Source organism: Zootoca vivipara, chromosome Z (assembly GCF_963506605.1).
Source record: "Zootoca vivipara chromosome Z, rZooViv1.1, whole genome shotgun sequence".
Taxonomy (NCBI): domain Eukaryota; kingdom Metazoa; phylum Chordata; class Lepidosauria; order Squamata; family Lacertidae; genus Zootoca; species Zootoca vivipara.
In genome coordinates, this window is record NC_083294.1 from 2,879,905 (window position 1) to 2,902,927 (window position 23,023).

Sequence of the window (23,023 nt, forward strand, 5' to 3'; positions counted from 1 at the left end):
CAGTGGAGGACACGCTCCACACTCCAAGCTCCTCCCCTCATGCGCCTCCTTGGCCAATCACCGAGCGGGAAGGCGGGTGTGTGTGCCAGAAGGGGATCTCGCCTAGGGCGCAAAAAACCCTAGCACCGGCCCTGTGCAAAGGAATGGGACAGGACATGTACACAAATGGCTCAGCATGTGCCAGAGTGCAGGCAGCACTCTGGACTGCCCCGACCCACATCTTTCCCACTATGCGCGCCTGTTGTTGCTGTGTCTAAAATAATAATTGCTGGTTGAACTGTGGTGTGAAGGGCAGCTGTGTTGTGTTGTGTTGTGTTGTGTTGTGTTGTGTTGTGTTGTGTGTGTGTGTGCTTATGGGAGGGAGATGTTCTATAGCTGCACCTCCTCTCTTTGAGGCAATGCAGTTGTTTGATGAAGGGAACGCTGTGGATGTAGCCTATCTTGATTTCAGCAAGGCCTTTGACAAGGTGCCCCATGATATTCTTGTAAAGAAGCTGCTAAAATGTGGGCTAGACAATGCTACCATTCAGTGGATTTGGAACTGGCTGGCTGACCGAACCCAGGCATGGGCTCCTTCCCCCACTATCACTCCTCCTCCTCCGATGCCGCGCATGGCACCTGCGGGGGCGGAGCGGCCTCACAGAGCAGGCAGCCGCGGACCCCTTTGCACCCGCAGCAGCCCCCGGGCCTGTCTCCCGCTCCCTGTCCTCCGGAGGCGAAACCAGCAGCATCGGTGGCCACCACCGCCTCCTCCTCCTCCATCCCAACCCCGGCGGCAGAGCCCCTTGGTGGCCAGGCACCCTGGCGCATTGCGCCACCCAGCCCAGGCCTAGAGACGGCCCTGTTTCTGCTGGCCATTCCCTTATTTTCCGCATTTTTTTCATGTTACCATCACTACTACAAGGACTTTTGTACACCATTTCCCCTCATATGCACATTTATATTTTTGGGTGGCAAGCTGTGTCACAAAGTTCAGACACATGGGAATTACAAAGGACATCTCTGTTTCAGTTGCTCATGGGCTTAGGGGGTATAAATTAGGTGAGCTTGTACTAACATGCAAAGGGAAACAAATTTCTCTCCCATTCCTATTCTAAACTTCCACGGTTATTTACTCTACGCCAGTTGCCAGACTAAATGAAATGGAACGATCTCCTTCCACCTCCAACTTCTATACTTCCAATTCAGGAAGGCTCTGGACGATAAACCCAGATCCCACTGTCAAAATGTTTGTTTGCATACTTCTGCCATCAGGCCAAAGTTAACAACTTTGCCTCCGACGCCTGAACCAAAAAAAGAAGCCAAAGTTTCCAACTTTCCACTGTGATGCAAAACCAAAACTTGCCAAAAGGAGAAGTAATGAAAGCACCGAATAAGGAAAGTAAACATAACTGAGACTGAAGAGGTTAGTTTGGGCAGCTGTACTACCGTATATTGGTCCCAGAGGATAAGAAACAGGGCTATTCTGCGCCTTCCCCCCTTTGAATAAGCTTCTGTTGGTGAAAAAAGCACACAAGCCTTCAGGGACATACCCAGGATCAAAACTAGGGGGCAAGGGGAGGGGCCAAGGCATGGGAGGGGAGGGGCCACAGTGGGGACGTGGGCGGGACTACGGAGCCCAGCTGAAACTGACTCCGGTCTCACCTAGGTGCCGGGGCTCCACTGACAGCATGCAGCCAGGGCGCTCGCTCTGGCCTGCCGGGCTGCCCCCAGTGCACCATGGCCAGGACCCCGGCGGAGTGCACAGCCGTGGGCGAGAGCAGCGCTGCCGGTGGGGCTGGTGGGCAGAGGCGGAGGACAGGCCGGCGGAGCGTGAGTTCGGCATTCCCGCCCGCCGCGCTGCGCCCTCCAGCTTCCCATCGCGCTCTCTGGTTCCCCACCACGCTTGGCCTTGCCAGAGGGCGTGACGGGGAGCTGGAGGGAGGGTGCGGCATGCCACGGGGGCGGGAATGCCGAACTCACGCTCCACCGGGCTGTGCTCCGCCTCCGCCTCTGCCCACCAGCCCCGTCGGCAGCGCCACTCTCGCCCACGGCTGCGCCGGCCCTGCTTCTAGGGGGCAGTTGCCCCCCCTGCCCCGCGCTGGGTATGCCCATGCAAGCCTTTGGCTTAGACAGAACGTTGCATCAAAAAAATATGAAAGGTGGAAACTTACAGAGAGAAAGGATTCCAGGTGTCTCATGGCCTCTAGTGCTGTGTCTTGAATAAACTTTTTGAAAAGTTGGTTCAGCCATGCAGAGATAAGTGGACATTTGGGCCCATTGCTTGCTTACTTATTTATATTTAGTATTATTATTAACAGGAACGTAAAATGGGCCAAAACAACAAAGAGTCTTGTGACACATGCCAGGATTTCTCTATTAATAACCGAGAAAGAAAACGGTTGATTGATGGTGACTACACTGGGTCAGGTATGAATCTGAAAGTCACTTCCACAATCTCCCACCCATTCAGAATGACCAACGTCAGTTAAAAGCTTGCATGCCCTTTTCAGCAACATAGGCTGGCATACAGCTAGGGTTCAGGGCAGGCCAAGCCTTTGATGCTCCTTTTATAGAATCATAGAATAATAGAGTTGGAAGAGACCACGAGGGCCATCCAGTCCAACCCCCTGCCAAGCAGGAAACACCATCAAAGCATTCTTGACATATGGCTGACAGCAACGCGTGGCCGGGTCAGCTAGTAGAATCATAGAATCCTAGAGTTGGAAGAGACCACAAGGGCCATCCAGTCCAACCCCCTGCCAAGCAGGAAACACCATCAAAGCATTCCTGACAGATGGCCGTCAAGCCTCTGCTTAAAGACCTCCAAAGAAGGAGACTCCACTACACTCCTTGGTAGCAAATTTCACTGCCAAACAGCTCTTACTGTCAGGAAGTTCTTCCTAATGTTGAGGTGGAATCTTCTTTCTTGTAGCTTGAATCCATTGCTCCGTGTCTGCTTCTCTGGAGCAGCAAAAAACAATCTTTCTCCCACCTCTATATGACATCCTTTTATGTATTTGAAAATGACTAGCATATCATCCCTTAACCTTCTCTTCTCCAGGCTAAACATACCCAGCTCCCTAAGCCATTCCTCATAAGGCATTGTTTCCAGGCCTTTGACCATTTTGGTTGCCCTCTTCTGGACACGTTCCAGCTTGTCAGTATCCTTCTTGAACTGTGGTGCCCAGAACTGGACACAGTATTCCAGGTGAGGTCTGACCAGAGCAGAATACAGTGGTACTATTACTTCCCTTGATTTAGATGCTATACTCCTATTGATGTAGCCCAGAATTGCATGGGCTTTTTTAGCTGCGGCATCACACTGTTGACTCATGTCAAGTTGGTTGTCTACCAAGACTCCGCGATCCTTTTCACATGTACTGCTCTCAAGCCAGGTGTCTCCCATCCTGTGTTTGTGGCTTTCATTTTTTTGGCCCAAGTGTAGTACTTTACATTTCTCCTTGTTCAAATTCATCTTGTTTGCTTTGGCCCAGTTGTTTAATCTGTTACGGTCATTTGGAAGTGTGATCCTGTCCTCTGGGGTATTAGCCACCCCTCCCAATTTGGTGTCGTCTGCAAACGTGCTCAGGATGCCCTCAAGCCCATCATCCAAGTCATTGATAAAGAAGTTGAATAAGACTGGGCCCAAGACAGAACCCTGTGGCACCCCACTAGTCACTACTCTCCATGATGAAGAGGAGCCATTGTTGAGCACCCTTTGGGTTCAGTCAGTCAGCCAGTTACAAATCCACTGAATGGTAGCATTGCCTAGCCCACATTTTCCCAGCTTCTTTACAAGAATATCATGGGGCACCTTGTCAAAGGCCTTGCTGGAATCAAAATAGGCTATATCCACAGCATTCCCTTCATCTACCAGGCTTGTAATTCTGTCAAAAAATGAGATCAGATTAGTCTGACATGACTTGTTTCCGGAAACCCATGCTGACTTTTAGTGATCACAGAGTTTCTTTCTAGGTGCTCACAGACCGTTTGCTTAATGATCTGCTCTAGAATCTTTCCTGGGATTGATGTCAGGCACATCAGTTAAAAGCCATTGAAAAAGAGAGGTCTTGAAAGCTCTCATTACGGGAGTCCAAAACATATGGCGGGCACCAGGTTAGGGAAGGTGAATGGAGGGGAGCAACACACAGGTGTTCCTGTGATTAGGAAAACCTCTGCACCTAGATGGAGGAGGAAGCAGTGGCACCTCTAATCGGTGAAGGTCCTGTGTGAGTGCTTGGAGGCGGTTGGAAGCTGGATGGCGGCTAACAGATTGAGGTTGAATCCTGACAAGACAGAAGTACTGTTTGTGGGGGACAGGAGGAGGGCAGGTATGGAGGACTCCCTGGTCCTGAATGGAGTAACTGTGCCCCTGAAGGACCAGGTGCGCAGCCTGGGAGTCATTCTGGACTCACAGCTGTCCATTGAGGTGCAGGTTAATTCTGTGTCCAGGGCGGCTGTCTATCAGCTCCATCTGGTACGCAGGCTGAGACCCTACCTGCCTGCGGACTCTCTCGCCAGAGTGGTGCATGCTCTGGTTATCTCCCTCTTGGACTACTGCAATGCGCTCTACATGGGGCTACCTTTGAAGGTGACCTGGAAACTACAAATGATCCAGAATGCGGCAGCTAGACTGGGGACTGGGAGCGGCCGCCGAGACCACATAACACCGGTCTTGAAAGATCTACATTGGCTCCCAGTACGTTTCTGAGCACAATTCAAAGTGTTGGTGCTGACCTTGAAAGCCCTAAACGGCCTCGGTCCAGTATATCTGAAGTAACATCTCCACCCCCATTGTTCTGCCCGGACACTGAGGTCCAGTACCAAGGGCCTTCTGGCGATTCCCTCATTGCGAGAAGCGAAGTTGCAGGGAACCAGGCAAAGGGCCTTCTCGGTGGTGGCGCCCGTCCTGTGGAACGCCCTCCCATCAGATGTCAAAGAGAAAAACAGCTACCAGATTTTTAGAAGACATCTGAAGGCAGCCCTGTTTAGGGAGGCTTTTAATGTTTAATAGATTGTGTGTTTGCTTGTTTTTTCCATTTTTCTGTTGGAAGCCGCCCAGAGTGGCTGAGGAAACCCAGCCAGATAGGCGGGATATAAATAATAAATTATTAGTTGTTGTTGTTGTTGTTGTTGTTGTTGTTGTTGTTGTTGTTGTCTTATATCAACCAGCCTTTGCTTTTCCCTTCTTGCATTCGGTCCACTCCTCTGTTGAAGCTGAGCTGCACTGGAACGGAGTGGAATTAACTATGAGTTCTGTTTTAAAACATGAATGCCTTCCGAGCCGTCTCCTTGTAACAATTAGGGCATTTGTTTCCCGAGGCTTCTTGTGATGACGATCATTCTTCCCCTCCGAATTCCTTCCTAGCTATCTCTTGGACCGCCTCCTAAATTGCAAATAGAAGCCTCTGCCTTGGAACTGCGTGTTTCCCGTTTTTTAAGACACCGTCTTATAACTTTTTCCCTCAAAGAAACACAGGGTGGCTTACTTTCGGTGGGATGTCTTATTTTTTTATTATTGGTACGGTTTTTACGGCTCAGGGCGCTCCTGGGCTCTCTTGAGTGCTCGGCGCTGCAGCAGCCACCGGTTCCGGGTGGTGGGGCAGCAGGCGTCCTTGGCCACTAGGGTGGGTCATAAAAAAAATATTTTCGGAAATGTTTCCTCCCTTGATCTTATCTCTGGCGTATGGTATAAACATAGTCAAATTTTAAATTTGGGACAAATCGGTTAATATTTAGACCCTGCTCCTCCAGATTGAAATTTTGTCTCAGTACGAGTGATAAAAACATAGGAATTTGACTCCTTTAATTCTCATTATGTTAAATTGTGAACTAATAGACATAAATTTTAGGCTTTTTGGAGAGCAAACATAGTTGCATACTATTATTTTCTGCCATGTTTATTTATATAAGAGAAAACATGTTGATAATTAACATGAATAACCAAATGGTTTTGAAAACATTGTATGGAACAATGAAGCAAACGGTGTACTCAACAAGTAAACATAAACAATAAAACGCCACTCATATTATGTGTTGCATCAAAACATCACATTATACTTGGTATAAATTGTACTAAATGCTGACATTTTGTGTAATTAATAAAATTATGCCTTATGCAATATATACATTGCACATGTACACCATATTACTGTATATCATGCTAAAAATATGCTTTTATGCATTACACTAAATGTCTATTTGGCGCAAAGTCCTTCTTTGTCTCTTGTCTCTTGGGTAAACCCAGCCAGATGGGCGGGGTATAAATAATAAATTATTATTATTATTAGGGAATTTAGAGCGATTGTTCATTGTTGTTTTGATGGTAGCATCACGTCTTTTCTCTCCAATAACTATCCTAGAAGCTCTAGTCACCGCCTACTAGTAACATCCCACAATTTTTCATGTAAATTATCAACATGTCTGATCTTAAATAAATGAAGATTGCAGAAAATAATTGTATGCAACTATTATTGCTCTCCATAAACCCTATTGGCCGGGCCAGGCGGAGGCCGCTGGCTCAGGTGCTCCCTCCGCCTGCCGCTGCAGGGTGCTCCAAGCTCCTTGGCCGGTCCAGGCAAGGAAGAAGCAGGGAGCCCAGCGGTGGCGGCAAGCACGGAAGCAGCAGGGGCGGTGGTGGACGAGAAGGCGGAGCGCGGGGTTGCAGCCAGCAAGGCGGGCGAGCGATCAGCTGTTAAGTGGAGATTTGGAGCGGCGCTTCCCAGCTGATCGCGCTCCTGCAGTGCCGGCTGCATGGAGTGACTCTGTGAGTGGAGGTGCCTGTGGGGGTTGGTTTCCGCAGCGCGGAAGCATGGCTTATTTTCAGGGTATTACTTATATTTCTCAAATGCTTCAAAACCCTGCCATGGCTTACTTTATGACTATGTATTAAAAAAGGGGAAACAGGGTGTTTGCAGATGTGTGTGTGTGTGTGTGTGTGTGTGTGTGTGTGTGTGTGTGTGTGTGTTTGTGTATTTTCAAAAAGTTCTAACATGTCCACATTTATCTGTTTTTCTTGCTTTGCTTTGCTTTGCTTTTTCTTTTCCTGTGTTTCAGGGTTTACCTGGACCTATAGGAGAACCTGGTCCAAAAGGCAGCCGGGTAAGTGAGAGAGATCCCTTTATTTTTATTTTTATAAGAAATCTTGATTGTTTAAAAGCAAGCTTATATGACACACAAACACACAAAAGCAGTACTCACAAACATAAACTTCCCACTAACACTAACTACACAACATACAAAACACATTTTTACTATCACTTTCTAACTCAGGGTCCGCAAACTAAGGCCCGGGGGCGGGGGCGGCCCAATTGCCTTCTAAATCCGGCCCGCGGACGGTCTAGGAATCAGCATGTTTTTACATGAGTAGAACGTGTCCTTTCATATAAAATGCATCTCTGGGTTATTTGTGGGGCATAGGAATTCATTCATTTCCCCCCCCCCCAATATAGTCCGGCCCCCCACAAGGTCTGAGGGACAGTGGACCGGCCCCCTGCTGAAAAGGTTTGCTGACCCCTGTTCTAACTTATATTCCAAATTCTAACTTTCAGATGACTTCCAATTAAACTTGCTGTAACTTATCCTTTATTCGTATCTTTATGCACAGTTTTACTATATACATATCATTTTCTTTTCCCTTCTTTTCCCTATATTTAACCTTTATAATGTAAATTTCTTATATACAGTACTTTAATATTTCTTAAATAATCTTTAAATACTTCCCATTCTTTGTTGACTGAGAGAGATCCCTTTTTAGACATTTCCAAAACAAAATAAAAAAAATCCTTTGAGACCAACTAAGTTTGTCATTGGTATGAGCTTTCATGTGCATGCGCACTTCTTCAGATACACTAAAACAGAAGTCACCAGACCCTTATATATAGTGAGAGGGTGGGGAGGGGTGTTACTCAGAAGGGGGTGGGAATGGGTGATTGACTGACTGACAGCTGTTGACGACCGTTAACGACTGCAATTGGTCTTACAGGAAAAAGCAAGGGGTGAGATGGCTAAAGATAGTTTTATCATGTACTGTATAATGAGATAAGAATTCAATGTCTTTATTCAGACCAGGTCTCTCCATGGTTTTAAGCTTGGTAATGAGTTGCAATTCAGCAACTTCTCTTTCCAGTCTGTAGCACCTTAGAGACCAACTAAGTTTGTCATTGGTATGAGCTTTCGTGTACATGCGCACTTCTTCAGATACACTGAAACAGAAGTCACCAGACCCTTATGTATAGTCAGAGGGTGGGGAGGGGTATTACTCAAAAGGGGGGTGGGAATGGATGATTGGCTGATAGGAGTGGTAAACCTGTTGATGACCGTTAACGACTGTTAACGACTGCAATTGGTCTTGCAGGAAAAAGCAAGAGGGCAGATGGCTAAAGAAAGCTTGATCCTGTAGAATGAGATAAGAATCCTATGTCCTTATTGAGACCAGGTCTCTCCATGGTTTGGAGCTTGGTAATGAGTTGCAATTCAGCAACTTCTCTTTCCAGTCTGTTTCTGAAATTTTTCTGTATTAAAACAGCTATTTTGAGATCTTGTATAGAATGTCCTGGGAGATTGAAGTGTATGTTCTGGGAGATTGAAGTGTTCTTCTACTGGTTTCTCTGTCTTGTGATTCCTGATGTCAGATTTATGTCCATTTATCCTTTGGCGTAGGGTTTGGCCTGTTTGTCCAATATAGAGAGCTGAAGGGTATGGTTGGCATTTGATGGTCTCTCCGTGGTTTTAAGCAGGGCCATCTCTAGGCCCGGGCTGGGTGGCACAAGGCGCCAGGGAAGGGGTGCCGAATGGTGTCTGGGAGCAGCGCGCGGCCATTGAGCTTCTTCTCCTCTTTTTGCCCATGAAGCAGAATCAGCGAGACTCCTGGCTAGAGTGGCACCATACGCCTACTGCCATTCTAGGCAGGAGTCTTCCTGATTCTGCTTACGGCGCGCCTCTTGGTGGGCACCCCTCAGGCGCCGGTGCTGCCACCGCCCGCCCACCCGCTCACCCTGCTCTTTGACTCCCGGCCATCGGGGACATGAGGAGGACGAGAGGCTGGGCGCTGCACGGCACCGCTCGTCCCAGCAGAGGCCTCTGCGCCGGAGGAGCAGGCGGCGCCCTAGAGGACGACCAGGCAGCCCGGCCCGCCTGCCGCAACGCCTCCATCTCCTTTTCCGCGCGCATTTCCCTTCCTGTGAGAAGCCGCTGAGAGACCCAGCAGAACTAGGAAACAACTCTCACCTTTGTCCATAGCCTGACGGAGATCATCAATGACTGGGAAGATACAAGCAGGCCCACAGCAGTTCATGGACACTTGGAAGCAATAGGTCCCCTGAGAGAACAGGCAAGGCTGGTTCAGGGAGAAGGTAAGGTTTGCTGCCTAGATAAGATCCAGTGCTCCACACAAATCTGGCAGCAAGCCTTGGAAGGCTTCCTTTTGCAGCAGCTGCTGGCAGGCAGGGCAAGCAGATCAGTTCCAGCGGCTCCTCATTCCAGGACAGCAAGCCTCATTGGCCCAGGCATTTAAAACCCAGAGCCCTATAGGCTGGCAATGACCTGTGCTCCCTGTTTACATGGGTGCTTTGCTCCCATTCTTGCCAGAAGCACAAGAATGGGCCACTTTGCTGTCAGGGGTTCCTTAGCAGCTGTTCGTCACTGTTTCCAGAATCATAGAATCATAGAATCCTAGAGTTGGAAGGGACCACAAGGGCCATCCAGTCCAACCCCCTGCCAAGCAGGAAACACCATTAAAGCATTATTGACATATGGTTGTCAAGCCTCTGCTTAAAGACCTCCAAAGAAGGAGACTCCACCACACTCCTCGGCACCAAGTTCCACTGCTGAACAGCTCTTACTCTCAGGAGGTTCTTCCTAATGTTGAGGTGGAATCTTCTTTCTTGTAGCTTGAATCCATTGCTCAGTGTCCGCTTCTCTGGAGCAGGAGAAAGCAACCTTTCTGCCTCCTCTATATGACATCCTTTGATATCTTTGAACATGGCTATCATATCACCCCTTAACCTTCTCTTCTCCAGGCTAAACATACAGCTTGGAAGAAGCTGGCTGGACTGGTGGCTGAATGAGAGTTTCAGCACTGGTAGGTGGGATAGGACTTTACATTGCATCTGAAGCAGCAAACTAGTTTTGGGACCCTAGGTCGGGCCCTGTGGTAAGCCCTGCTACAGTCAGGGAACTCTCCCTGCTGTCTTTTAGCATCTGTCACCTGAGGCGGTTGCCTCACTTTGCCTCCTGCCCTGAAGCAAATATCAAAGTACTTCCCACCCTGCTTCCATACTTAGTTAGTTTACTACTTGTGTCCCCCACCATAATAATAATAATAATAATAATAATAATAATAATAATAATAATAATTTATTTATTTATACCCCACCCATCTGGCTGGTTTTCCCCACCCACCCTGGGCGGCTTCCAACAGAAATATTAGAATACACTAATTCCTTAAAAATTAAAAGCTCCCCTAAACAGGGCTGCCTTCAGATGCCCTCTAAAAGTCTAGTAGCTGTTTTTCTCTTTGACATCTGGTGGGAGGGCGTTACACAGGGTGGGTGCCACTACCGAGAAGGCCCTCTGCCTGGTTCCCTGCAACTTGGCTTCTCGCAGCGAGGGAACCGCCAGAAGGCCGTTGGTACTGGACCTCAGTGTCCGGGCAGAACAATGGGGGTGGAGACGCTCCTTCAGGTATACTGGACCGAGGCTGTTTAGGGCTTTCAAGGTCAGCACCAACACTTTGAATTGTGCTCGGAAATGTATTGGGAGCCAATGTAGGTCTTTCAAGACCGGTGTTATGTGGTCTCGGCAGCTGCTCCCAGTCACCAGTCTAGCTGCCATATTCTGGATTAATTGTAGTTTCCGGGTCACCTTCTAAGGTAGCCCCACGTAGAGCGCATTGCAGTAGTCCAAGCGGGAGATAACCAGAGCATGCACCACTTTGGCGAGACAGTCCGCAGGCAGGTAGGGTCTCAGCCTGCGTACCAGATGGAGCTGATAGACAGCCGCCCTGGACACAGAATTGACCTGCGCCTCCATGGACAGCTGTGAGTCCAGAATGACTCCCAAGCTGCGCACCTAGTCCTTCAGGGGCACAGTTACCCCATTCAGGACCAGGGAGTCCTCCACACCTGCCCGCCTCCTGCCCCCCACAAACAGCACTTCTGTCTTGTCAGGATTCAAGCTCAATCTGTTAGCCGCCATCTATCCTCCAACCGCCTCCAGGCACTCACACAGGACCTTCACCGCCTTCACTGGTTCTGATTTGAAAGAGAGGTAGAGCTGGGTATCGTCCGCATACTGATGAACACCCAGCCCAAACCTCCTGATGATCTCTCCCAGCGGCTGCATGTAGATGTTAAGAAGCATGGGGGAGAGGACGGAACCCTGAGGCACCCCACAAGCGAGAGCCCAGGGGTCTGAACACTCATCCCCCACCACCACTTTCTGAACACGGCCCAGGATAGCAGGATAACGAAATGGAACTTTCGAAATGGAACTTTCCACACCAAGAGTGTGGTGGAGTGTCCTTCTTTGGAGGTCTTTAAGCAGAGGCTTGACAGACATATGTCAAGAATGCTTTAGTGGTGTTTCCTGCTCGGCAGGGGGGTTGGACTAGATGGCCCTTGTGGTCTCTTCCAACTCTAGGATTCTATGATTCTACTAGCTGACCTGGCCACGCGTTCCTGTCAGCCCTATGTCAAGACTGCTTTGATGGTGTTTCCTGCTTGGCAGGGGGTTAGACTTTATGGCCCTTGTGGTCTCTTCCAACTCTAGGATTCTAGAGGGCTACAGATCTTCCCTTTCCTCGGTTCCTGAAGGTCTTAGTTCTAGAGGGTCTCTTCCAACTCTAGGAGTCTATGATTCTATGTTCATGGGCAGTCTACCCCAGACTGCAGTGGCTAGAGTAGCAAACAAGCTGGGAACGTTTGGGTCTCCTGCTTGGGTTAGGTGGACTTTTGGTCTAATCCTGAAGGGCTCTTCTAGTGCTAGGGCTTAGCTTTGTAAGGAGGGAGCCACTCGAGGGGCCAAATTTTGACACCTCTTCTTCTAACAGTGAACCCTCTGAAGCCACAGTAGTGCTTTGCGTCCTCACTTGGGCTCGCTCAATCTGAGTGTGTTCACTTTCGAGAAGCTTCTTCCTCTTCTCCATTCTACCCTCCTCTTCTTCACTTTTATTTGAAAGAAGCAGAGCTCTAGTTAACTGCCTCCTACTCTCCCCTGCAATTCTAAGTCAACGTGATGCTCTGAGCCAACGAATCCATCCCCCTGGTTGTCATGTGCTCTTTTTCCTTGTGAGCAAGTAAATGCTCCCAGCTGGCTCTCATCACCGGAAAAACGGCAAGCGATAAACAAAGGTTGACCCCATCAGAGGTTTTCATTCTTGCACAAGGGCAGAAGGCGGGGGAAGGGGCCAATCAACTCTTTAATATCCTGTCATGACAGGCTGTTCTACAACACAGCCTATCCCCCCAGCTGTCCTTTTAAAAAAAAGTCTGATGGAGATAACAAACACATATCCATCCTCAAAGAATGAGGGGGCATTGTCATTTCAGCAGTTAGTTTTTGAAGCAGAGAACCAGATGGGCAGTGTATAAATAAATAAATACAATTATTTTTAGTTGGGTGAATGAGAAGGCATCGGAGGTGGCTGGCCAGAGTTAATCTGCAAATTGGGCATGGAGAGAACATTAGACATAGGATGGAAGGGTTCCATGTGTCATTGTGAAAAGGATCTAGGAGTCTTGGTGGACCACAAACTTGACATTAGTCAACAGTGTGATGCAGCAGCTCAAAAAGCCAATTCTGGGATGCATCAAGAGGAGTATATCATCTAGATCAAGGGAAGTAATAGTACCACTGTATTCTGCTCTGGTCAGACCTCACCTGGAGTACTGTGTCCAGTTCTGGGCACCGCAGTTCAAGAAGGATACTGACAAGCTGGAACGTATCCAGAAGAGGGCAACCAAAATGGTCAAAGGCCTGGAAACGATGCCTTATGAGGAACGGCTTAGGGAGCTGGGTATGTTTAGCCTGGAGAAGAGAAGGTGAAGGGGTGATAGGATAGCCATATTCGAAGATATCAAAGGATGTCATATAGAGCAGGGAGAAAGGTTGTTTTATGCTGCTCCAGAGAAGCGGACACGGAGCAATGGATTCAAACTACAAGAAAGAAGATTCCACCTCAACATTAGGAAGAACTTCCTGACAGTAAGAGCTGTTCAACAATGGAATTAGCTACCAGGGAGTGGGGTGGAGTCTCCTTCTTTGGAGGTCTTTAAGCAGAGGCTTGACAGGCATATGTCAAGAATGCTTTGACGGTGTTTCCTGCTTTGCAGGGGGTTTGACTGGATGGCCCTTGTGGTCTCTTCCAGCTCTATGATTCTATGACTCTACTAGCTGACCCGGCCACGCGTTGCTGTCAGCCATATGTCAGGAATGCTCTGATGGTGTTTCTTGCTTGGCAGGTGGTTGGACTGGATGGCCCTTGTGGTCTCTTCCAAATCTATGATTCTATGAAATATATCTACCTGCAGTAGAAAAAAGGCATTTAACCGTCAAAGTGAAGGATGGGGAATAATCCTATGGAAAAGGGCCATAACTCAGAGTTAAGATACCTGCTTTGCACTCAGAATGTCACAGGTTCCAATCCTGGTATCTCCTGGTAGGGTGGGAATGTCCCTTGTCTGATGCCCTGGAGATCTGCAATAATGTTTAAGCGGGGGCTTGACGGCCATCTGTCAGGGATGCTTTGATAGTGTTTCCTGCTTGACCCTTGTGGTCTCTTCCAACTCTGGGATTCTGTCTTGTCAGTATTCAACCTCAACCTGTTAGCCGCCATTCATCCTCCAACCGCCTCCAGGCACTCACACAGGACCTTCACCGCCTTCACAGGGAAGTGCATAAAAAGGCTCCTGCTTCCAGTTAGTACCTCACTGAAGCAACATGGTGTTTTCCTGAACCCTGGCACACACACACTGGTGAATTCCCTAACACTATGATTCTATGAGGAAACACCATCAAAGCATTCTTGTTATATGGCTGACAGCAACCCGTGGCCGGGTCAGCTAGTAGAATCATAGAGTTGGAAGAGAGCACAAGGGCCATTCAGTCCAACCCCCTGCCAAGCATTCTTGTTATATGGCTGACAGCAACGCGTGGCCGGGTCAGCTAGTCAGATCTGTAGAGGGCTACAGATCTTCCCTTCCCTCGGTTCCTGAAGGTCTGAGTTCTTTCCTCCCTGGTGGGGTTCTGACACGAAATGCCAGCAGCAGAAACTTTTCTATACACTCACAGCTAACCTGGATCCGAGCTCCATTTCTCCCAGGTCCACCCTGAGCCAGCCCAGGTAAGGCCCTAGCTGGCTGGCACCTGCCTTCCTTCTTGGAGTCCTCATGGTCCCTGGTGTGAGCGTATGTGCCCTTGGACTACATCGTGGAAGCCAACACCATGCAGTCCATGGGCAAATACACTTGCTCCAAGGTGTATTTCATCACGGCTTCCCTGGACCAGCGCCAGAAGATGCTTTGCTTGTTCCCAAGGTACAGGACTTGACCCCAACCCACTGCATCAGAGGAGACCAAATGCTCTTTGTTTTTTTCCCTCCCCCTTCCCTCCATAGGGGTACATTGGACCACCAGGATTATTCGGGCTGCCCGGTGCTGACGGAGAACGAGTGAGTTTTTTCCTTCTGTGTGCCAAAACTGCCATCTGTCTTGGCTTTCTCATGTTGTCCATGCTGCTGTCTGTCTTGGCGGCTGCCAGGGCCGGCACGTCCATTCAGGCGACCTAGGCAACTGCCTAGGGCGCCAGAATGGAGGGGGCGCTGGCCATCCTGCCCGCCCCCCCGGTGCTGAGTGGCCAGAAGCCGCTGTACAGCTGACAGGCGCAGTGGAGGCGGCCCCAGGCTCGCGCTCCCCGTACGAAGCTCCGGAGGTGTGCGGGAGCGTGAGCCTGAGGCCACCTCGCTGTGCCTGTCAGCTGTAGAGCGGCTTCAGGCCGCTATCCCGAGAGGGGTGCACGTGCCTCCAGAGAGTGGCCTGAAGCCGCTCTACAGGCTACAGCTGACAGGCGCAGCGAGGTGGCCCCAGGCTCGCGTTCCCACGTGAAGCTCCGGAGGCACGCAGGAGAGGGAGCCTGGGGCCACCTCCCCATGCCTCTCAGCTGTTTTTTTTCTAATTTTTATTTTTTATTTTTTCTATTTTCTATTTCTATTTTTTATTTCTATTTTCTATGTTTATTTTTTCTATTTTCTATTTTTTCTATTTTCTATGTTAATTTTTCTATTTATTTTTTCTATTTTCTATTTTTCTATTTTCTTTGTTTATTTTTTCTATTTTCTATTTTTCTATTTCTATTTTTATTTATTTATTTTGTTTTTTATTGGGAGGGGGCACGCCAGAAGGTGATCTGGCCTAGGGCGCAAAAAACCTTGCTCCCAAGCAGAGTCGCCTTTTCAGGAGGCCCAGAGAAAACGAGGTGGCAGCAGTTTGGTGCCATTTGCCCGTGAGATCTAGCAGACTGGTGTGATTCTGTGAGGCCCCTTACATCCATGTTTTGTGGACAAGCTTCACTCAAAAGGAGGATTGATTCCTGCTGCCACATGGCATCAGTGGGTGGTTAGGTTGAAATGTTCACACCCAAAACAGAAGGGGGAGAGGGTGCTGCTCCAAATGTGTTGGGGTTTTCCCCTCACCACACAAAAATGCCCTTTCAAGGGTCCTCCAACCCTGGCTGTTTTGATTGACCCACATCCCTGACTTGTGTATACAGAAAACTTTCCTCTCTCTGAAACAGGACAGTATTGTTGATAAGGGGAAGACTTATCTCAGCCCTACACACACAAAAACAGCTGGCCTTTTATATGCATCTACAGTGGTACCTCTACTTACGAATTTAATGCATTCTGAACGCACATTCGTTAGTCAAAAAAAATTGTAAGTCAAATCCCATAGGAATGCATTGGGAGAAAAAATTCGTAAGTCGAAGCAACCCTGTCTAAAAATTCGTAAGTCGAAAAAATCCTATCTAAACCGCATCCAAGATGGCGGATGGAGCTCCGTTCGTAAGTAGAAACATTCGTAAGTAGAGTTATTCGTAAGTAGAGGTACCACTGTATTGAGATCTGGGCCTCAACTGGGGCGGGGGTCAGGGAGACACAGACACACACACACAATATTTCAATGTTTGAATTGTACTCTTCCCCCCCCCGGTAAGTGGGGGTGGGGAAGCTTTCTCAGTCCAAGAGCCACATTCAGGGCCTGTGCTAGGGTTTTTTGCACCCTAGGCGAGATCACCTTCTGGCGCCACCCCCAATAAAAAAATATAAAAATAAAATAAATAAAAATAGAAAATAGAAAAAAATTTCAAGTAGAAAAAATAACAATAAAATAAAAATCAGCTGAGAGGCGTGGGGAGGTGGTCCCAGTCTCCTGCTCCCACGCGCCTCTGGAGCTTTGCGCGGGAATGCGAGCCTGGGGTCACCTCGCTGTGCCTGTCAGCTGTAGCCTGTAGAGCGGCTTTAGGCCGCTCTCTGGAGGGCCTCGGGATAGCGGCCTGAAGCCGCTCTACAGCTGACATGCACAGCGAGGTGGCCTCAGGCTCGCGCTCCCGCGCACCTCCAGAACTTTGTGCGGGGCACCGGGGGGCGACGCTCAGCACCGGGGGGCGACGGGCGGCAGGTAGGCTGGCCAGCACCCCCTCCATTCTGGCGCCCTAGGCAGCTGCCTCGGTCGCCTGAATGGACGCACCGGCTCTGCCCATGCCTGTAGAAAGGCTCTTCTTCAAGAATGGCTTTCTATAGGGTTTTGACAGATACAGTCATACCTCGGTTTGAGTACGCCTCGATTTGAGTATTTTCAGTTGAAGTACTCCGCGGACCTGTCTGGAATGGATTAATCCACTTTCCATTACTTTCATTTTCTAAAAAAATAAATAGACAACTATTTAAAATAAATAGGTTTTTATGGGTTTCCTTGTTAAAAAACATTAACAGACAACATAGTTACAAATGCGAACATTCTTCATCTACATAATTCCTTTACAAAAAAAAAAAAGAATGAAGAAAAAATTATATAAGAAAAAGCAGACAAGGAGAAAAAAAGAAAAAAGAAAAAAGAAAAAAGAAAAAACAACACATAAAATAAAAAATAATAATCATTAATTAAACATTGTTTGCATCTCTTCTATTTTGACTTCCAATTTACCTCTCTGCAATTTGTAAACTTTAACCTTACTATATCGCACAATTATTAACCTAATTACATCGTTATCTATTCCTTAATTTACATTGGGTTCAGTTGTGTTCTGCCAGGTGGATTTTCGATATCTTGTTATTTACTATACCTGTATAGTCGTCAAAAATCCTCCATTCCATTTTTATTTTCTGTTTTGTCTGCCCTCTAATTCTTAGTGGTGACGTTAGTTAAACCACAGAGTCTAGGGCTTGCTGATCAGAAGGTCGGCGGTTCGGATCCCTACAACGGGGTGAGCTCCCGTTGCTCGGTCCCAGCTCCTGCCCACCTAGCAGTTCGAATGTGCAAGTAGATAAATAGGGACTGCTCCGGCGGGAAGGTAAACGGCGTTTCCGTGCGCTGCTCTGGTTCACCAGAAGCGGCTTTGTCATGCTGGCCACATGACTCGGAAGCTGTCTGCGGACAAACGCCGGCTCCCTCGGCCTATAGAGCAAGATGAGCGCCGCAACCCCAGAGTCTGACACTACTGGACCTGATGGTCAGGGGCCCCTTTACCTTTACCTAGGATAAAACCTTAGGGGAGGGTAACACCGGGGTCAGACTGAGTCAGTCCAAAGGACAAGCGGAACAGCTCCGTCTTGCAGGCCCTACGAAAAGATGACAACTCCCACTGGGCCCTAGTCTCCCGAGAAAGAGCGTTCCACCAGGTCGGGGCCAGTACTGAGAAGGCCCTGGTCCTGGTCGAGGCCAGTCTAACCACCTTGTGACCCGGGATCTCCAGTATGTTTTTCTTTGTGGACCTTAATGTCCTCTGCAGAGCATACCGGGAGAGGCGGTCCTGCAGGTACGAGGGTCCCAAGCCGCATAAGGCTTTAAAGGTCAAAACCAGCCCTGTAAACCTGACCCTGTACTCCACCGGGAGCCAGTGCAGCTGGTAAAGAACTGGATCAATGTCATCCCGTGGCAAGGATCCCGTAAGGAGTCTTGCCGCGGCATTCTGCACCCGCTGGAGTTTCTGGGTCCGTTTCAAGGGTAGCCCCGCGTATAGCAAGTTACAATAATCAAGCCTAGAGGTGACCATCGCATGGATCACAAGAGGGTATCCACTGCCTATCTTAACACCAGAGGTGGGGGCAGGGACTGTAGGGAAAGAGGTGGTTAGAGACTGGCACAAGGCTCAAGGCCAGACAGGGATTTTGAACCTGGGTCTCGCCCGTCCTAGAATTAATAGCTCTTTCCCATCAGCAGTGTGCCAGATATTCCCAAATGAAGTCCTGAATGGGGTAACTGTGCCCCTGAAGGACCAGGTGTGCAGCCTGGGAGTCATTTTGGACTCACAGCTGTCCATGGAGGCGCAGGTCAATTCTGTTTATCAGCTCCATCTGGTACGCAGGCTGAGACCCTACCTGCCCACGGACTGTCTCACCAGAGTGGTGCATGCTCTAGTTATCTCCCGCTTGGACTACTGCAATGCGGTCTACGTGGGGCTACCTTTGAAGGTGACCCGGAAACTGCAATTAATCCAGAATGCGGCAGCTAGACTGGTGACTGGGAGCGGCGCCGAGACCACATAGCACCGGTCTTGAAAGATCTGCATTGGCTCCCAGTACGTTTCCGAGCACAGTTCAAAGTGTTGGTGCTGACCTTTAAAGCCCTAAATGGCCTCGGTCCAGTATACCTGAAGGAGCGTCCCCACCCCCATCGTTCTGCCCGGACACTGAGGTCCAGCCCCGAGGGCCTTCTGGTGGTTCCCTCATTGCGAGAAGCCAAGTTGCAGGGAACCAGGCAGAGGGCCTTCTCGGTGGTGGCGCCCGCCCTGTGGAATGCCCACCCATCAGATGTCCAAGAGAAAAACAGGTACCAGGTTTTTAGAAGACATCTGAAGGTTTTTAGAAGACATCTGTTTAGGGAGGCTTTGAATGTTTAATACAGTGGTACCTCGCTAGACGAATGCCCTGCTAGACAAATTTTTCGCTAGACGAATGGGTTTTGCGATCGGAGGTTGCCTCTCAAGATGAATTCGTTTTGTGGAAAATTCGTCTAGTGAATCGCGGTTTCCCATAGGAATGCATTGAAATTCAATTAATGTGTTCCTATGGGCAAAAAAAAACTATAAATAAAAAATTTAAATGCATTCCTATGGGATTCACAAGACGAAATTTTTGCAAAACGAATTCGTATTGCGAGGCAACCTCTGATCGCAAAACCCATTCGTCTAGCATCAAATTCGTCTTGCGAGGCACCACTGTAAATTATTTTATTTCATTTTTCTGTTGGAAGCCGCCCAGAGTGGCTGGGGAAACCAGCCAGATGGGCGGGGTATAAATAATAAATTACTACCACTACTACTACTATTACAGTGGTACCTCGGTTTATGAACACAATTGGTTCCGGAAGTCTGTTCATAAACTGAAGCCTTCATAAACTGAAGTGAACTTTTCCATTGAAAGTAATGGAAAGTGGATTAATCCTTTCCAGACGGGTCCGCGGAGTACTCAACCTGAAGCGTACTTAACCTGAAGCATGGGTGTAATTGGTTCTGGAAATCTGTTCATAAACTGAAGCGTTCATAAACTGAAGCGAACTTTCCCATTGAAAGTAATGGAAAGTGGATTAATCTGTTCCAGACAGTCTGCAGAGTACTTAAATTGAAGCCTTCATAAACTGAAGTGAACTTTTCCATTGAAAGTAATGGAAAGTGGATTAATCATTTCCAGACGGGTCCGCGGAGTACTCAACCTGAAGCGTACTTAACCTGAAGCATGGGTGTAATTGGTTCTGGAAATCTGTTCATAAACTGAAGCGTTCATAAACTGAAGCGAACTTTCCCATTGAAAGTAATGGAAAGTGGATTAATCTGTTCCAGACAGTCTGCAGAGTACTTAAATTGAAGCCTTCATAAACTGAAGTGAACTTTTCCATTGAAAGTAATGGAAAGTGGATTAATCATTTCCAGACGGGTCCGCGGAGTACTCAACCTGAAGCGTACTTAACCTGAAGCATGGGTGTAATTGGTTCCGGAAGTCTGTTCATAAACTGAAGCGTTCATAAACTGAAGCGAACTTTCCCATTGACAGTAATGGAAAGTGGATTAATCCGTTCCAGATGGGTCCGTGTAGTAGTCAACCTGAACCGTACTTAACCCGAAGCGTGGGTGCAATTGGTTCCAGAAGTCTGTTTATAAACTGAAGCGAACTTTCCCATTGAAAGTAATGGAAAGTGGATTAATCCATTCCAGACGGGCCCGCGGCATTCGTAAACCGAAAATTCATAAGTCGAGATGTTCGTAAATTGAGGTTCCACTGTATTGAGAAGGCAGGTTCTGGAAAAGTGTTTGTGTGCCGTCTGCATGGATGAGGGGGGATTTGGAGCCACTGATCTAATGCTTGTGCGTGTCACAAATAGGAGGAAACCTAAACAGAGTTTCTTGAGCAAGTCTTGGCTTTGGCTTTCGTTTGGTTCCAGACCGGTAGCTTAATTATTTCTTCTGCTAAGCTATGCCTCAGTTTCCTGGCCCTGTGTGTGTGTGTGTGTGTGTGTGTGTGTGTGTGTGTGAGAGAGAGAGAGAGAGAGAGAGAGAGAGAGAGAGAGAGAGAGTCTTTCCTCAGCCTAAGCAATGATCCTCTTCCTCCACATTTGCTTGCTTTTGCAGCGGACAATTTGGCCCACAATCATCCTGCAGTTGTTCCAGACATGTTCCTGGGTTTTTTCTAAAAATTTTTTTTAAAAAAATACCCTTTCTCTTTACATTTGAACTTTGTGTCTCCTTCTGACTTCTACCAGATGTTAACATTTTTTCCTCCCCACCCCCTTTGTTTGTTTTCTAGGGATTCCCCGGAGTTCCTGGGAAGAAGGGCAAGATGGGTAGGCCGGTAAAGTTTTTCTTCGTCTACTATGCAGACTTTGTTTAAAACAGTTTTAAAAAATGGGAGTGGGGCAGTGGAGGTGGGAATCTTGGACAGAGTGTGTTTTTTTTGCAGGCAGGGGGCAGTTGGTTGTGGGTCATCTATATATATATATATGAAAAAAAGGTGAAACTATGGGCTCCACTTTTCTCCAAAACCGCTTGACCGATTGTCCTGGAATTTGGACACAACGATCCATGCCACCCCCCAAGTGTTTGCAGGGGGAAAAAATCCCTCAAATCTCACACCTGCGCAGGTAGAAACCTGCTATTCCACCAAGTAAAACAGCGCCCTCAAGTGGAATTCCTCCCACAGTACACCCCCTCCCTTCCTGTAGAATCTACACCACACCCACAAACCAAATAATGACACCATCAACCAAGCAACTGAAACCACCAAGGCGGCCATTACCAGACCCCTAGGCCCTGCCAGGCCGTCAGGCCCCCACTAGGCCCGGGGGGAGGGGGAGTGCCCGGATTGCAGGATGCAGCATTGTTTTATGTAGGCTCCTGCCAGGCTGCCAGGCCCCCACTAGGCCCGAGGGGGGGGGTAGAGGGCAAGCGCATGAATGGCAGGCCCCAGCATGACCTTTGTTTTATGTAGGCCCCTGCCAGGCCCCCACTAGGCTTGGGGGGGAGATAACCCACAGCAACGCACTTGGGGGCACGGCAAGGCCTTTTTACTTTACATTTTAGCGGGTGTTGTAAAACAGGGGGACTCTGAGGCTCAGGGGGATCTGAAGGGGGCTATTACCCTCCATTTGACAAACACAAACTAAAACCAGCGCCCTCAAGTGGCGTTATTCCCACAGCTCCGCCTCCACCTCCTCCTCCCTCCCCATGGAGTCTAGCCCACACCCACAAACCCTGCCTCCGCCATGAGATCCTGTAAAACAGGGGGACTCTGAGACTCAGGGGGATCTGAAGGGGGGCTATTACCCTCCATTTGACAGACTAATGCACAGCTAGTGTTATATAATGGGGCTGGGAATGTGGAAGTCTTGTTTGGTTTCATAAAGGGCACGTCCATTAGGGTGATGAATTTTCTACATCCTCATTTCCTTGTATCATAATTTGATGAGCGTTCATTAAAGATTAGATGAAGTCTGACTTTCAAAGAGATTTGATTAAAACCTCACGCACAAAATGATTTTTTAAAAAATTATTGATCTGTTTTTGGACCATTTTTGAAGTCACTGTAAGCAGATATAAAACTGAACCCAAGCTTTAGAGTCACATATATATTGTTTTCTGCTGCTCCAGAGAAACGGACACGGAGCAATGGATTCAAACTTCAAGAAAGAAGATTCCACCTCAACATTAGGAAGAACTTCCTGACAGTAAGAGCTGTTCGGCAGTGGAATTTGCTACCAAGGAGTGTGGTGGAGTCTCCTTCTTTGGAGGTCTTTAAGCGGAGGCTTGCAACCATCTGTCAGGAATGCTTTGATGGTATTTCCTGCTTGGCAAGGGGTTGCACTGGATGGCCCTTGTGGTCTCTTCCAACTCTATGATTCTATGATTCTACTAGCTGACCCGGCCACGCGTTGCTGTCAGCCATATGTCAAGAATGCTTTTATGGTGTTTCCTGCTTGGCAGGGGGTTGGACTATACGGACCTTTGTTGGCAAGGTGATGTCTCTGCTTTGTAAGATGCTGTCTAGGTTTGTCATTGCTTTTCTCCCAAGAAGCAGGCGTCTTTAAATTTCGTGACTGCTGTCACCATCTGCAGTGATCAAGGAGCCCAAGAAAGTCAAATCTCTCACTGCCTCCCTTTCTTCCCCTTCTATTTGCCAGGAGGTGATGGGACCAGTGGCCATGATCTTGGTTTTTTTGATGTTGAGCTTCAGACCATATTTTGTGCTCTCCTCTTTCACCCTCATTCAAAGGTTCTTAAATTCCTCCTCACTTTCTGCCATCAAGGTTGTGTCATCTGCATATCTGAGGTTGTTGAT

The 23,023-nt window shown here is 48.3% G+C and overlaps 1 protein-coding gene across 2 annotated transcripts in view; it reads left to right on the forward strand.

Annotated features, from left to right (window-relative positions):
* Window positions 1–23,023, forward strand: part of LOC118084239 (collagen alpha-1(XXVII) chain) — a 267,599-nt gene that overhangs the window by 61,853 nt on the left and 182,723 nt on the right. For both annotated transcript variants that reach the window (XM_060270658.1, XM_060270659.1), the window contains exons 10-12: window positions 7,039–7,083; window positions 14,597–14,650; window positions 20,996–21,040. In XM_060270658.1, the coding sequence (XP_060126641.1) occupies window positions 7,039–7,083; window positions 14,597–14,650; window positions 20,996–21,040 (144 nt within the window). The remainder of the gene's footprint in view (window positions 1–7,038; window positions 7,084–14,596; window positions 14,651–20,995; window positions 21,041–23,023) is intronic.